The sequence below is a fragment of the Perna viridis genome, chromosome 8 (assembly GCF_037379345.1).
Source record: "Perna viridis isolate PV_CMFRI_1.1 ecotype Kerala chromosome 8, ASM3737934v1, whole genome shotgun sequence".
Classification (NCBI taxonomy): Eukaryota; Metazoa; Mollusca; class Bivalvia; order Mytilida; family Mytilidae; genus Perna; species Perna viridis.
The window spans coordinates 13,114,942-13,132,428 of NC_142452.1; the positions used below are offsets into that span (position 1 = coordinate 13,114,942).

General features: G+C 32.0%; 1 protein-coding gene across 3 annotated transcripts in view; it reads right to left on the reverse strand.

The window, feature by feature from the left end:
• The window catches only part of LOC148609399 (oxysterol-binding protein-related protein 8-like), a 38,738-nt gene extending 21,251 nt beyond the window's left edge, over positions 1–17,487 (reverse strand). For 2 of the 3 annotated variants that reach the window (XR_015914722.1, XM_088542088.1), the window contains exons 1-9: positions 17,345–17,487; positions 9,156–9,223; positions 7,772–7,872; positions 6,165–6,239; positions 5,358–5,546; positions 4,836–4,958; positions 3,395–3,479; positions 2,107–2,292; positions 1,257–1,268 (exon numbers count right to left, since the gene is read on the reverse strand). Coding sequence is in view for 2 of the 3 variants with exons in the window: in XM_088542088.1 (XP_088398214.1) it covers positions 1,257–1,268; positions 2,107–2,292; positions 3,395–3,479; positions 4,836–4,958; positions 5,358–5,546; positions 6,165–6,239; positions 7,772–7,872; positions 9,156–9,204 (820 nt within the window). In the remaining variant the exon portion in view is untranslated. The remainder of the gene's footprint in view (positions 1–1,256; positions 1,269–2,106; positions 2,293–3,394; positions 3,480–4,835; positions 4,959–5,357; positions 5,547–6,164; positions 6,240–7,771; positions 7,873–9,155; positions 9,224–17,344) is intronic. The other variant, XM_088542090.1, reaches the window with a different exon arrangement.

The following is a 17,487-nucleotide window of genomic DNA, read 5'->3' on the forward strand; positions in this document are numbered from 1 at the left end:
CCATGGGATATTACTAAGTCCATCTAATGTAACAGATGATGCTAAACTTATATGTACATGTAATTAGTTTTATGTAAAAATATCTAATAATTCACTATGATCAAGAGAACAGATTTGTGTAAATCAATATGGTTTCTTTTCTTTATGCCCCAGAACTCAGTGCCTTTTCAGTACCATATTGGGCTATTTCAGTGAATAATTCATAGTCAACATTTATTTTTAAATTGGATTTTAAAAGGTGGTATTACACACATTTCTGGAGTTTTGAACAGTATGAATATTGATCTAACAGGCATTTTTTTCAACAAACTCGAGCCAGTGTGAACTTTTATGTAAAATAAGTCCTTATATTTTAACAACATGCATTGAATGATTGATTGGATATGGTTTAATGTCCTATGGCAGATATTTCAAGCATTTCAGGACGAGAAAAATTAACAAATCCAACAGACCCTGCTTTAACCTCGTCCGACAAGCTGAGCCAGGTCTTTATTGTGCCAGCTCACAAAAGAACGGTCGGCAGGTAGGCATGCCACTCAAGGCACATTATTCTGACTCCAAGCCAACCAGCCATCAATATATCCCCTAAAATACTGAGTGCTTGGCAAAATAAACGCAGTGGCTTCCAATTTTGAAGTCAACCAGTCCAGGTCAACCCATGACCTCCCACACTCGAGCCAAGCATGTTGCCATGAGACCACTAAGGTGGTAATTATAACCTACAAAACTTTGACCTGGATGACTATCATCATATAATTAAATAACCTATCTCCATTATTTTCAAAAGTGTGCAAAAGGAAAGCATTATGGTATAATTTGACAATTCATGTGTGGTGTACTTTCTTCAATAGAAATAAAGTTTTGGATAGTGTATGGATCAATGCAGGTGATCAGGTATTCAATGAAACAAATATGAATAATGGCAGAAAAGGTGTCATACTTAAAATGAGCATGCTTTAGTCATGCTTTCAATAAGCTTAGAACAATGTTCTTAATTCAAGCAAGTGTACCATATAACATTGTCTTAAAAATTTAACATTGTAAAAGTACAAGTAAATGTCATGCTTGTTGACTTTCTAGCCATTGCCATTCAATACAACATGCAGTCAAAATTGCATAAACTAAATTATAAAAATAGATACTAAACTTATTTCAGTTCCCGACAAAAAAGGATAATGTGTTTAACTAATAATATCCCACTGGTATAATATTGACTTTAAGTCAGAAAGCTGAAGGAAATGATCAATAACACTCACCGAAAACAGAACCTAAATAAAATACTTCATCTTAATTTTAATTAACTTTAAGGTAAATATTAAAAGTGCTTGGGCTATTGGTATATAAAAAAGTGTTTAGTCATGTGACATATATGAGAAACACAGTAGAAAAAGGTAGATAAAGTTCAGCTCATGTCAGTTTCCTGTCAATTCACACAGTTCACGTGAAATTTATGTCTAATGACCTCCTACATGATATTCAGATTCATTTTGAATGCATGTGCGGCACTATCAACATCATTTCACATTAACCAATATATTATCAAGCTAAACTCAATAATATGCCATTCTAAAAAAAAAAATTAAATCTTATTGATTTTAAATTTCAAAAAATAAAAAAAATCTAGTGGACTATTACTCAGGGCAGGAACCTAATTAATCAAACATATCTTTATAAGGCCAAAATCAAAATAACGTTAATCTAGCAATACAAGACTTAAGGCATGCACAGTATTAACATACAACTCTTTTAATTTAAACTAGAATAATTCATACCTCATACCATAATCAATTTTTTAAATCTAAGGGATATGAATGTGTCCCTATTTTAGAAAATAATTTGAAATTTACCGAGATAAAAAATGAAAACTACAACATAATACAAACAGTTGACAGTTTATGTTTTACCTGGGTTAGTTATGGTCATAACAACCTCCATGTCCAAATGTTTCACGAGACAAAAGAGGAATATTTAGGGCTAAGGAAAACAAAACAGAATGAAAGTGTATGCAACATTTCCTAAAATTAGGATATGTACGGATTCATGGATTCATTAAGAAGTAGTTAAATACTTGTAGTTACATTTGTACTTAATGTATGAGACATTTACCTTGGTCTTCAAAATGTTTTTCACAGTCACTGTCATTCAGCTGTTCATTGAGCTGTTCACTGGTGTCAAAGTTCAACTCCTGCTGACTGTCATGTGATGTATCTAGATCAACATCTTTTTTCATTGACCGCATCAGAAGGTTGGTACAGCGTAAAGATAGCTCAAGTGCATCCATCCAACATTTCCCTGCAATAAATAATAGGTACATAGAGAAAAAAAGCTCAAGTGCATCCATCCAACATTTCCCTGCAATAAATGATAGATACATGAAAAAAAGCTCAAGTGAATCCATCCAACATTTCCCTGCAACAAAAAATTGGTTCAGACACTTGATAAACACTTGAGTGCATCTATCCAACATATGACAACCCATCAGTCAAGGAATTAATGAATAAAACTGAATGAAAATTTACCAGTTATATACAGTCAGTGACTGAAAATAACTTTTTGTAACAAACATAACATTAAAAAGGCAATCACTTCAAATAAAAAAAACTTCTTGCTTTAAACATTATTCTGTAGCAGAATAAAGACAATAACAGTGAACTGAACAAAACCACAGATACATGTATGTGAATTCTGGTGAACTGACTGAACAAAACCACAGATACATGTATGTGAATTCTGGTGAACTGACTTAACAAAACCACAGATACATGTATGTGAATTCTGGTGAACTGACTGAACAAAACCACAGATACATGTATGTGAATTCTGGTGAACTGACTTAACAAAACCACAGATACATGTATGTGAATTCTGGTGAACTGACTTAACAAAACCACAGATACATGTATGTGAATTCTGGTGAACTGACTGAACAAAACCACAGATACATGTATGTGAATTCTGGTGAACTGACTGAACAAAACCACAGATACATGTATGTGAATTCTGGTGAACTGACTGAACAAAACCACAGATACATGTATGTGAATTCTGGTGAACTGACTTAACAAAACCACAGATACATGTATGTGAATTCTGGTGAACTGACTGAACAAAACCACAGATACATGTATGTGAATTCTGGTGAACTGACTGAACAAAACCACAGATACATGTATGTGAATTCTGCTGATTATGAACCAACGCTCAGTGCACCCATGCATCTTTCCCCCAGTACAGAGCCTCAACCACATGTGAGGATTTATAGGAGGTGAACCTCTCTTCTATGGAGCAAGGGTATACAAATCTCAAGTTGATAACTTTCAAAAATCTTGAGTCTTTCTATGAAACCAGGCAAGTGCCAGAATATTCATTCTTACGGAGTTTATACAGTACGTACCTGCAGCCTCTGACATGGCCCTACATATAAGATAGGAGTAAGGCAACGGCTGTACTATTGCTCCGATTGTCTCCCCTTTTGGTCCCTATAAATAAAAATGCATTGCATGAAATCTATCTTTAATACAATAGTTTTAAATATTGAAATTTTTTTCCAAAACTCATAGTCATCTTTATTTTTGTATATCATTGAAATAAGTTTTTGTTGATTTGCATGGCTGAACAAATATACTATTGGAAAAAAAGAAACTGAGCATCCCTGTTGTCTGTAACAAATCTTCAAATGTGCCTAAAAAGTTGCATATTTGTTTGAATAGTTTACACAATGCCAAGTTAACAGCGTAGATCATTTTTCGACAAAAATTGAAAAAATGCTTTAATTCCAGTTTCTGGGCTTAAAAAAAAAAAAGAAAAAAAAGCCAATTTTATTGCCAGATGATCAAATGTTTTTATGGGAAATCATAATCTGTAAAACTGTACACTATTTTTTCAAGATAAGTTTGTGAATTCATTTTTTTCACATCACTTATCTTTGATTGCTGAAAAAGTTTTTTTCTTATTCCCAATCATGAAAATTTGAAATAGTGTGCAGTTTCTTCTTTCCATTAGTATACTAAATCATAAAATTATCTCCAAACAACTTTTGTTCTGTAACAATTGAAATATTTTGATCTATCCAACAGAGTCAAAGATTTAATTAGTATATGATCACATCATTTAATTTTTCTTAATTTTCTTTTTGGTTGCCCTTCATAATGGTGATTTACCTGCATTCATTGTATATTGTCAGTTCCTTGCTCAAGTCAGTGTGGTAGGAGCAGCAATTAAGTGAAAACCACTAACGATAATCTTTGCCTTACCTCTACAGATACAAACTTTCAATGATTTTTCAATGATAATTTCCTCTCTTGTTTACCCTGGACTTGACTTTTTATGAGCAACTCGGCAGGTGTTTCTAGAAAAACAGAGGGCACTTACCTTACCGGTGCACCTAGTCCATGCTCTTAGCTTTTTAGTAGTGTCAGAGTTGCTAATTTACTTTAATTGGTTTGTACTTATTATTTTATGTTCTTTGTTGTGTGTGTCTGCTTTCCATGTCAAGTCTTTGTCTCTGGATTACATTCTTTTGATTTCTGCTAGAATCTTGGTTCCCTTGATTACTCTTTCCATCAAAGGCTAATGTGTCAAGGAAGAAAATTTCAGCTAGTAAAATCAAAAGAAAATTTGTTTTTAGATCCCAAAACAACATAATCATTATTCATTGCAACACTCCATGCTAACATTTACATAAATATTTATTTATACTATGAAAACTAAACCAAAAAAAAAAAAAGCAGAGAATTTAGTCCAAATGACAATTTCTACTTTTGTTTACAGATGAATATTCTTTCTATGTCATAAAATATAAATTGAAAAAAACTGTTAAGTGTTTATTAATCTACCTTTGTTGCCCATATAGATTGGTCCAACGGGTGAAAAAGCTTAAAACAGAAGCCATCCTTCTTTGAAGGCCTTTCTATCAATCTACATGTATTAAGGAGCACTGTTCCAACCCAATGGCTACTCTGAAATATGATGAACAGATATCTAAAATGCAGTCAAATCTGTCTATAAAGAACATTGAAGGAAAGTTGAAAAGATGTTCATATAATATAAATATATTCTTAATTACCACTAGATGTAAAACTTTACCTAAATTACCACTAGATGTAAAACTTCACCTAGGTAAAGCACTATCTTTTTCACATTACTAATAGATTCACTGGTGCTGTTTCCATATTTACAAGAAGCAAATTAAAAGGTTAATGAAACTAAGATACAAAATACATACACCTAAAAACTCAGCAGAATCTTTCAACCACTAATTTTCATTATGTAAATTTTTACAGTAATATAATTCATTGTAAATATCTGGCTACTGTACACAATGGGTAGAATATTGTACCACTATCTGTCATGCCTACCTTCTGTTTCTCACTTTTGTACAGGACAAGAAGTCCAGGTTTTAGAACACACCATAATTTGGTCCAACTTTTCAATGTGCCTCTGACTTTCAGCCAATCAGCTAACACAATGACTGAAGCATCAGTTAATGTGCTCAGTAACTCTTTAGTTGCCTGTTTCTTTTGATTCCTGTAATACTTCTTCTGTACCTGAAATACATGTGCATTTTTTGTATAGGTGAGGTGCAAGGATTGGGAAGGCGAGGGGTTATGAACTAATTGCCCTTTCTAGATTAAAACAATCTCTTCATCTAAAAGAAAATGATGTGGTTTCTTAATAATGGCCCATTCAGATTGTAAATATCTTTGACTTATGAAAATGGCTCATTTCGAAAATTTCCTTCCCACCCACTGTAGGTGACCCAACATTTACTGAAAATATCAAATTACCAAATCATCATTATTTACAGAACTACATGTATCATAAGTTTTTCAAAGCACAAAGAATTCATCTTTAAAATCAAAGGAATACCCAAGAGATCAGGTTTTATGTTACCATGGTAACCTAATTAGTAAACAAAATTATCTTTGGGAATATTCACTTCAGGATCTCATTTTCATTGCAATTTTCACTGTCCCAAACATGTATTTTAATATAAGAAAACTTATTTACTGTGGATCATTTTGCAGATTTTTTTCTTGCTCACCAAATTTTCAAAAATAAATTGATTTATAGTATATTGCGAGATCCTCATTCAGACAAATTGTATGAAACTCTACTTACTGTTTCATTAAACTGTACTGTTCTAAAACACCAGGTTTTCTTACCTTTAAAGATTCTCGTTTTGATAATTTAGAATTGGCAGTTTTGTCTTGGTTTCCCTGGAACAGTTTTGACTCCGACTGAAAATGAATTAATTGTCTTTTAAAAACATTCATTGCATGTGTCACTTACTTAATTTTTTGCAAACTGTACAAGAACTAGTGGTTGTATGGTACAATGTTTTATGGTATCACTATTCCATGGTACAATGTTTTATGGTATCACTATTCCGTGAAAAGGTTTCCTTTTTAAACTTAATGTATGCTTGGTTGAAATCTAAAAATAAATGAAATTACACAAGCAATAATTTGCATAGTACCAATACAAATTTAGGTACTTTCATACTGTAATCAGTAGAAAGTTTATTTCCTTTTCTGCTTTCGGTTTCTGTGTTTAATTTTTTACTACATATTACACCTTGCTACTTGTACAGGATTAAAAACAAATAATTGACTGCATAAACCGGCTGATCATTCCAATTATCATGTAACTTGTAAAGCTAGTCAATAAATTTATTTGGAGATATTTATTATCTATAAACAGTAATACTCACAAATGTACAGTAATGGACTTAGTTTTATGAGAAAAACAGGTGGAAGTATCTTACAATGGCTAGAACCCTGTGGTCCTTTTCATAAAAAATTTCAAGTGGTAAATTAGTCGTAAATTAAGATGTCATTATAAATCACAGTACAATGCACCTATGTGAGAATACTGTTCTTGAATCATTTAATGAATACATATATTGGCTCAGACCATGGCTTGTAAGAATAACTACTGCAGAATTGATCAAATTAAAACAGCAAAAGTAAGGTCTATTTTCAATATAATATTTCATAAAATTGATATTACTTTTTTTACAAAATTTTGTTCTAGATAAGTTTGTTTGTAGTCAGAGTAAAATTGTGGTGAAATTTAAGCCATATTTATCTAAATATATTTATGAACTTTAAGAATACCTATACTGGCTCAGACCCTGGTTGGCAAAAGTACTGGTTTGTAATAATCAACACCTACACTGGCTCAATCTGATTTTGTGAGAATACTGGTGTGGAGTTCATCTTAAGAATACCTACACTGGCTCGGGCCCTGGTTTGTGAGAATACAGGTGTGGAGTTAATCTTAAGAATACCTTCACTGGCTCGGGCCCTGGTTTGTGAGAATACTTGTGTGGAGTTAATCTTATGAATACCTACACTGGCTCAATCTGGTTTGTGAGAATACTTGTGTGGAGTTAATCTTAAGAATACCTTCACTGGCTCGGGTCCTGGTTTGTGAGAATACCGGTGTGGAGTTAATCTTATGAATACCTACACTGGCTCAATCTGGTTTGTGAGAATACCAGTGTGGAGTTAATCTTAAGAATACCTTCACTGGCTCGGGCCCTGGTTTGTGAGAATACTTGTGTGGAGTTAATCTTAAGAATACCTTCACTGGCTCGGGCCCTGGTTTGTGAGAATACCGGTGTGGAGTTAATCTTAAGAATACCTTCACTGGCTCGGGCCCTGGTTTGTGAGAATACTTGTGTGGAGTTAATCTTATGAATACCTTCACTGGCTCGGGCCCTGGTTTGTGAGAATACTGGTGTGGAGTTAACCTTAAGAATACCTACACTGGCTCGAGCCCTGGTTGGTGAAAATACGGGTGTAGAATTAGACTGGACTAGACTTCCTGTTTGTTCATGAAAGTTATCTCCTTCACTAATACTGTGACCTAAAACAATTTTGTTACTATATTAAAAGCTGATTATTTCTAGGAAAGACACTAAATAAATATAAAATTACCATGTACCATTACATGTACCAACTAGACCTGCCTAGTATGGAATAGCCATATTGTAAATAATGGGAGAAGAAAAAAAACCTTCACAATTTTTCAGTTCTTACAAAATTTCACTTTTTAGGAACAAAATATCAATAACCTTAGAAGACACAGACAGAAAAAAAAAGTAAAAACAGCAAAAAATTATTGCAACAAGATAAAAAGCACATACAAAAAAATGAACTTTTATACTAAGTCGCAGTATGGACTAATTATAGCTGCATTAGCTGTCATTTTCGTAAATTTTTGTTTCTGTTGAAATATATCTTAACTTTGAATTATTCCTACTAAACTGTACTTTTCCTGTATAATTTCATTTGATATCCACAAATAAAATGCATTAAATACATGAAATATGTGTCTATATATTTACTGTTTTGCAAGACAAAAAATCGACCTAGATAAATTCGTATGCGACTTCTGGTGACCTTAATCCACGCATGTGCTGTCAGGGTCACTTCTTTAATAACAAATCTGATTGCAAAGTGAAAGTGATTATTCAACGGCAAGGCAGACCTACGAACTCAAACCGTAAAGGAAAAAACTTCAAATATAACGCAAGGATTCTTTTGAAATATATGTACTGTGATATAATGTGGCTTAAATATGATCATTATTTATTTGAAAACTAATCAAGAAATAGATGAAATGAAAAGAAGACACATGCTTACCTGTGTAGCCATTATTGTTATTTTTTTACCAAAGTTTAAGTACTTTTAACCCAGATGACTGTCCTGTCGGCAATCTTTGGAAGTAATGGCGAAAAATAATTAGATCAGAGCTATCGATCTTCTCTGATTAAAAAAAAACATTATTTCACAAAATTCTGTAGATATTATCGACATTCATTGCTGAAATTGCATTACTACAAACTTATTTCATTGAATCAGCAAAATTCAGTAGAATCAAAACTGAACAAATTTGGCAGCTAATGCAGCTTTAAAGGTAATAACCAAACTAATGACAATAAATGAGAGGCACATGAGATGGCCAAGACAAGAATAAACCGGATAAATAAAATTTTTACCTCTTTAGTTCATTATTATCTACATTTTCTATAAACAAAACATCTTTTTATCAAAATGTCATCATCATCATCATGTTGCCTGCATATTTATGTATTCAGTTTATCTTAAATGAAATACATTAATCCACCTGTATATATAAATATTTACCATTGAAGGTTTTACTTGAACTGTCTCCCGTGCTCCCATGTCGTGGCATATTCTTTGGTCCTCATCAACTAGGAAGATAAGAAGAAATGAACAATCTATAAAAAAATATGACATAATGACACGCTTTGGTAATGAAATGCTACCTCTAAAAAACACCCTCTTGATATGATAATTAGCAATGTACTGGTAAGCCCCTCTTAATGTCTCATTTCTCTTAATTCAGAAATTTGGATTAATCGTAAAAAAATCTTGACTTTGTAGTAAAAATGATTAATTCTATAGATGTTGTCAAGAAAAAAAAACTTTATTTAGTGCAATTTTGAACAAAAACACCATATCCCAACTACCATCTTATTTAGGATTCATTTTGAGCCATTTTTTTGACCAACTGGTAAACTTTTAGTAAGGGAACATCCTTATTTTGGATGTAATCAAAGGCAAACAATGTATTTCAGCTTTTTATCATTAAAGCTTTAAATGCCCTCATAACATGATCACAAGCATTTGAGAGATTGGGATTAAAATTTTGAGGACGGACCATTTTTAATGATTTCCAAAATTTCAATTGTACACATGTACTAAGTAAATATTTTTCATTTTAAAAGCACATTTTTCAGTTTGAATGCAAAGAATGATGTGTGGCACTATCTACATGTATGTATGTATGTATGTAATTTCAATCACTGGTCTTCACATGCTGCCATGACATAATTTCAGCATGAAGAGACTTTTTCTTACAATAAGATTTACATTCTCCAAACACATAATTTGGAAGCACTATTAGTACTTACAGTGTAGCTGTACATACATGCAGCTAAAGAAAACTTCTCAGAAAGATTTATTGTATTAATATTTCAACCAACGAACTTGAAATGTATATTTTTTTAAGAGTTATTTCATTTTATAATCAATTAATACCTGTGATTTACATTTCCTACAAGTCATGATCAACTGAATGAAAGGAAAAATGTATCATTTTTACAGCTGACAAAATGATTTTTATATCTCTTATTATTTATTTCCATCTGAAAACTGAAAATAAATATTTACCCTGTAAATTATCTACCAATTTCCTTAATCCTCATGAACTGAAGAAATATGAGTTAATGTTCAATATTTTAATGTTTATATAGATAAGTACAATTACTATAAATGTTATGACAAAACAGCTGGATTCAATCTTGTGAAAAGAAAACTCAAGTTTGTTCGAATTTATAACTGTATCTTTTATATCTTTTTGTTATAAAAATCTTCACAAATCTCTCAACACTGTAAAAATTTCTATCACAGGACTTGATAAAATCAAACAAACAAAACTTTATGGATGTGTAGCAAGGAAACTTTTCACAGAAGTATCTATTTATCTACCGATCATTATTGACAACTTGTCATGTGCATAACAACATATTTGATAGCATTAAATATATATAATACACAGAGGCTGGTTCAATATACCAACTCGATACATCAAGGTAGCAGTCTTCATAAATATCAAACTGGAGGTGATTCATGTATGTCAAAAAGCCACAGAATTCACTTTTATTTCTTATTCAGCCACAGTTACAGACCACTTAACCCATCTTAGTTTGTCATTTGGTTGTTACACGTATTAGATAAAAATGATAAAGATGTAGCACAAAATTTGAAACCCCTAAAACTCTGAGGCTTCATTCCTAAAGGAAAAACATACTTTGGTAGAACTCATCAGTTCTGGAATTGGCTTCCTATTTTCGATTACTTCTTATACTTCATAATTCAAACATTTAAAATTCAAGATTGAACTTCCAAAGTGCTGATAATAAGTTTCCCTTGCAAAATCAAGTCAAGTCCAAATTAAATCAGACAAAAAAAGATATTACACCACTGGAGTAGCTGGTTCTGCAATGGTCCTGACTTGGCACTGGCATTTCCAATGAAATGATGGCTTAAATCTGAGTTTTACAGGAAGCCAAACCTCCCTTTTCTATTGTGACTGGAATATACCGATGTTGATTAAATAGCATGTGCATGCTACAATGTCATAATCGGTAAATCAGTGAACACATCAGCGCAAAGAATAATATACATAAAGCAATGATTTTTTCCTTTTTTTAGAAGAAACTGAGTATTTTTTTCAACCAACAACTGATATCTGAAAAAGAACTTGGTAAGAGACATTTTGAGACACATTTCCTCATATCCCTGATTCTGGAGCCTGATACCCAGATATGTATTGTGTTAAAGGAAATAAGAGTAGATAGTACTTGCTCTAGTGTAGTGAATCAATTGTGAAATATAAACACCATATGCAGGAGATGAAGGTATAGGTAATGAAATTAGCAATATTTGTAAGATTGGTATTTCTGTATTTGTGCATGATATTGGCACTCTGCATGAATTTTGTGTTTTTTTTTTCAAAATACTGATCAGTATACAGAAATAACTGCAGTAGAATGAAAAAAAACACACAAAAAAAAAACATTTGTTCAGTTGTTTTTTTTCGGCATTTTGTATCACCTGTACCATTGGCAGTACCTGAATTTTATAAGGACTGATACTAAACATTATGTAACATTTGTGTAAATCAGTACTGATTTAATTTATTTATGGTGCATTGAAATTTCCATCCGGTGCAGAATAATACAATCTACATACCAAATTAATTAAGTAATTTGTAATCAAGCTCACATACTGCATACCCATAAAAAATTAATTGTACTATTTTTGTTTTGAGCAATAATACCGTGACTTAAGGAGGTAGACCTAGGGTAAGGGAAACAACTGTTCAAAATCATTGGAACTTCTGTATTCAGCATTTTACATCAATATCATGTACGCATCAAAGTAACCTGATTTCTTTCCGTTTCAAATGAAAGCTTGACAAGCTATGGTGAAAATGAATATGATACTAACATATCACTGACTTCATGAGTGATGTCCCTTACCCTAGGTCTACCTCCTTAAGACATGTTTAAACTAAAATAAAACTGAGAGCATTTTGAGCAAACAAACACATTAAAAAGAAAAACAGTAGTCCCTTGTTCTCACTTCACTTACCATGATTAACCTAGAAGTTATACGTCTCCCCATGAAAACAAATAAAAAAAAGTCATGTACATTAAACAGTTAGTCATCAAAGTAACTTTAATAAAATATCATCTTTCTAATAAACGTTTCTTAGCTGGGCTAGAATTCACTAGTTAACAGAAAGAGGAATTAGGAATAATCAAAAACTGTGATGGGATTATAAAGCAAGGATCATTAAGGATAGTCAATAATTTTCAGAGGCCTTCATATACTAAAATGACTACTATTATAGTAAATGATTGCTAAGAATGTAAGTGAATTAGTATTGTGTATTTTCCATGATGGAATCAGGGAAAAGATCAATAATCATATCAATCAAGCAATCCTGGTACTGACAATAAACCAATTAACTAGATGGATTTCTAAATAATTTAAATCTGGCATATAAACAAGAGTGTTGTGTTCATATATCCTGAACGAGGGAAAGTATTGGAATCATGTGTACATTTTGTACAGATACATGTACAAATGTACATGTAAACCAACTTCATGCTAAGGGAACATATACATATATGTACCATGTATGAATAGGCCTAAAATGCAGGGCCTTACTCTACATTTCTTTTAAAAGTACAAATACATCTATGTACTTGTATTAGACTTTTGGTGTTTGTTTTATGATTTAATAATCAAAACTTTTTCATTACAAGAAGACTAATCAGACACCATTAAATCAGCAACAAGAAATCATCCCTAACAAGATGGATTGCTGTATGAAGTACATGTAGATGATATACATTTGAAGCTGGTATTGCTCAACTTGAAGTACAAGATAACTCTAACCCATTTCAAGTCCAATAACTTTAGAATACAATTATTATACAATTATAACTCAGTGACACCTTTTGTAGGTTTGGTCATGAGGATAATTTCAACTTTTTTCAATCCAAGATATACCTTTCAAAGGCAATGACTTGCACATGTACGTGTATAAGGAGTATTTGTAGGCCATGAGGAACTTTTAATTACATGAATCTACAGAAGAGGTATTCAAGTCGAAGAAGGAAATTCTCCTTTACATTACTCTCACAGTAAAGGACGGAATCAGTATGGAATACTGGGATAGCTACTGTTTGGTCAAGACGTATATAACAAGTACACTGTACCAGCGCATTCTTCTTTAGAAGAAGGAAATTGAATTTCTGAATAGGTAAATTAGAGACACAAAATATTTACAGTATCCATGTGCTGTAAGAATAGCTACATGTACATTAGTATTAGAAGGATTCCCATGCAGGTTGCTGGATCAGAAAACACATTTTAATCATACATGTACATCCTAATAGTGCTTACATGTATCATCTTTTTTAATAACTCAAGTAAAGCCCAGAACATTTGTTCAAAGTTCATAATTACAGACAGGAGCCAAGCAATTGCAAAATGGATATTGAATAGTTCATGAGGACCTCAGTCTAGTTGGCCTTACAACTTTGACTATCTAATACTGAAAGGGATCTACCGCGAGATCTACCACTTAAGAATAAAAGGAATTGAACATTGAAAATTTTATTAAGAAATAAACTATTTTCATCAGTATCCAGGAAATATGATAAAATAAAATAAAACTAACTTAAATACATAACCATTTCTTTTTTACTTCCCTTCTGAAAGATAACAATTATATAATACTAAAGACTGATAGAACATACATGTACATTGTAGGCTTTGACAGATTGAAGTAAAATTGGAGTCAAACATTATTACAGGCTAAATGACAGTGTTAAAATGTCTCCAGTCTCATCAACAAAGGGCAATAACTACATGTGTATCAAAACTGATAGGACTGGTGGCATTCTAATTCAAAATTGGTAAAGACAACACCAATACATACATGTATTTAACCCAAATCAGTTTAATCAAAATATTAACCAAAAAAAATAAAAGAAGGCATAAGAGCACCTAAAATGCAGTGATAGGGATTATAGTTTTGCCAAAGGTTTCTTTCATGACCAATCAATGGGACATACATGTACCTACATGTATAACACAATGTAACAAAAAGGAAACCTATCATATTTTGCTTGTTTATCACAAACTTAGATAATAAGGCAAGAAATCTTTCAGGCTAGTGATACCATTATGTACAACTGTGATAAAAGCAAAAATAACAAAGTTCAAAGTAAACAGGAAGTTGTTGTTGAATTCCCCCCCCCCCACAAAAAAAGATCCCATCATATGGCATACATGTACATACAGGAAGAATGTATTAAAATTTCAACTTGCAAAGTATAAAAACAAAGTCTTTTGTAAACAGGAAGTTGTTGATGAATTTTACCAATCAAAGTGCTGTTAGCACTGCAGGTTTTTTTTATTCTAGTGAAAATTGTAGCATAAATGTACATTCAAAGATTGCATGTCATGTTAAATAAAACATCCCTTTCACCCTTTTCCCAAATTTTTAAACCTGTCCAAAAAGTTAGTTTACATTTACATTCAAAAACTATTCTTTTGGAGTATTTATCTTATACTGTATTAATACTTAAATAAAACCAATTTCACCTTCAAAAATATATTCCTTGATGAACATAAGAGTTTACATAAGTGGACACTTTTGATCAATTTATATTTTCCCACCAAATTTACTTGGGTAAAATCACTTCTCTTCACTTCCTGTTTATAGATCAAAATATATTATTGATGGTATGAGATCACAATTAGTTCCCCTTGACTTTTTGTTGTATACGAATATAGTTCCTTTCTTTTTAGTGTGTTTCTTCCTGATTTTTTTTCTTTGCTGTCATACACTTTATTGCTTAGTATTTACTGCAGAAATGTAGGGCAAGGATCAAATTCACAAGGTTTTTTTTTCATTCTGAAATTTTATGTGAAAATTACTGAAGGAACTTAATACCCTAAATGAATTTTATTACTAAATATCTTTCAAGGCCATAAAGGACTGGACTCCCTCAAAACTTCAGTTGATTTAATTTAAAGACTAGATATTAATTTTATTTCATTTTATTTTATAACTAAAAAAGCATTTCTTAGATTTAGCTGAATATTGTTCTTAACCTGTATTTCATAGTATTACACAACTGTAATTCATCATCTGGAAACATGTATCAGTAAAAAGGGGAAGGTGGTAAAGAGTGAAAAATCCCACAACTGTAAAAGGTATTTGTTGGATTCTGCAGAAAATTGACCATAACTTGTATTCATAGTACTAAACAAATGTGAAGAGTTTCAAAAAATAGAACTGTTCTTAATTTATCATCTGGAAACCACAGGGAATGGGCAGACACACAGCCCAAAAAATTATTTCAGGGTATCACATACATGTTATACCATGCCACTACTTGTGATGGGGTATAAAAACTTCAGAAAAGACATGACTGAACCCCTCAAACATAATGCATGCTTTTGTCCTAGCATATTAGTACATATAGCATAATGCACCATTTTTACTGACAATGCAACTATGGCGCAGGGCACATAGTAATCCCAATTATTATTGAATAGTATTCAACATGTTTTGTATGTTGGGAAAATACACAGAAATAAACGTATACATAAATGCCTAATATCTCACAGCAAGGGGACAAATAAAAGGAATTCTCTTATTATTATGATTTTACAAAAAGATAGGCTTAAACCACAAAAATGGACAATCATGGCCTTTAAAGGCAATATAAATGTTAAGGAATAATCAAGGGAACCAAGGTTATGCGGGAATCAAAAGAATGTAATCCAGGGACAAAGACCAGCCATGGAAAACAGACATACAGAATGAAGAACATGAAGTAACTAAAATCATACATACAAAGTAACAAAAGCAAAGGAGCAACTGGGACTCCACTAAAAACTGCGAGCATGGACCAGGTGCAACGGTAGGGTAAGTCTCCTCTGCTTTTCTAGAAACACCCACCAAGTTGTTCATAAAAAGTCAAGTCCAGGGTAAACAGAAGTGGAAAGGAAAACTATGACATGTTGAATAAATCAGTTTTCATGGCGCAGATGGATACACCATAACGATCCATGAGTTCATGATGATGACCATAAAAGTTCAGTAGTGATGACTTCTTGTAGCAACATAACCATGTTCCAGAAGCTTTTTTGTTAGAATTCTAGTGTGATACAAAAAGTCTGCGTAGTTTTGACAAGCTCTGGCATAATGTATAAGTTGTAATATGAACACTCCATACACAGGTGCAGAAGGGATGTTGCATAAGATGTAAGGAAAGTTGACAATTCTGAATGAAAAGTCATCACGTTTGTCGTAAAATTTGGTCAATAGTTTTCCTTTACCATTGATTTCTAATGTAGGTCAAGACATGAGGCTGACTTCACAGTGTCTCTAGTATCCTACATCTCAAGTTCTTTGGGGTAGATGTGATGTATCAAATCCCCGAAATTAAGATCGTTAAAAGATAATAAGTCATCGGTTTTGTAAAAACCACTAGATGGATTTTGATGTGTTATGTCCCAAATTAAAGATAAAAGATTAGGGAATGGCAACATATATTTATTATTCATTTAAAATACATGTAAGAGGAATATGTATATTTTCCATTTCAAAATTAGGTCTTTTTAGACAAATAAGCAAAAAATTCACTTTTAAAGGTTAATAAAGAATGGTTTATCATTAAGTGTTTGTTAAAAATATTTCATTTATTAAAATGAAATGAATATCAAATAAAAGAAAAAAAAACTGCTGAACGGCTATTTTTAATAAGTGTGCTTTGAAAAACAATAAAATGACGACTAAATGAATGTACTAGCTAATGTCTTGAGAAAGAAATATGAAAAAAAAAATCATTTTCCTAAACTATATCCCAGTAAGCTGATCATCATCTTTCTGTTTGTTTAACCATATGAATTTACTACCAATTAAACGATTGAAGAAACTTCTATAAAATAATATAATTTTTAACTAAAATCCTGAATAACTTCTCCTCCCTCAGTAAGCATATGTTGAATGTAAATCTTATAGGCAATATGCTTAATCAGTATAACGACTGGACTGCCACAGTTATTTTTAAAAGTTATAAAGACTTTGTTATAATTGACCAGTTCCAGATCACGTCGTGTAGAAAATAAAATCAATATTTCAATATTTCATCAATAGACTAAACCGAATTTTATTTTTTTAACCGTGTAATATTTCTTCCATATTGTTTTCTCACCTTTTGAAATATAGAATGTTTTCTGTGGATGCTGAGGCTGCTAGACTCCTTCGAAATGTGTAGGCCACCGTTGACAGATTGTAAACAGGAAAAGAAAAAAGCAACAGCGCCACCTATAACTAAACTTAAACGGGACCAGTCCA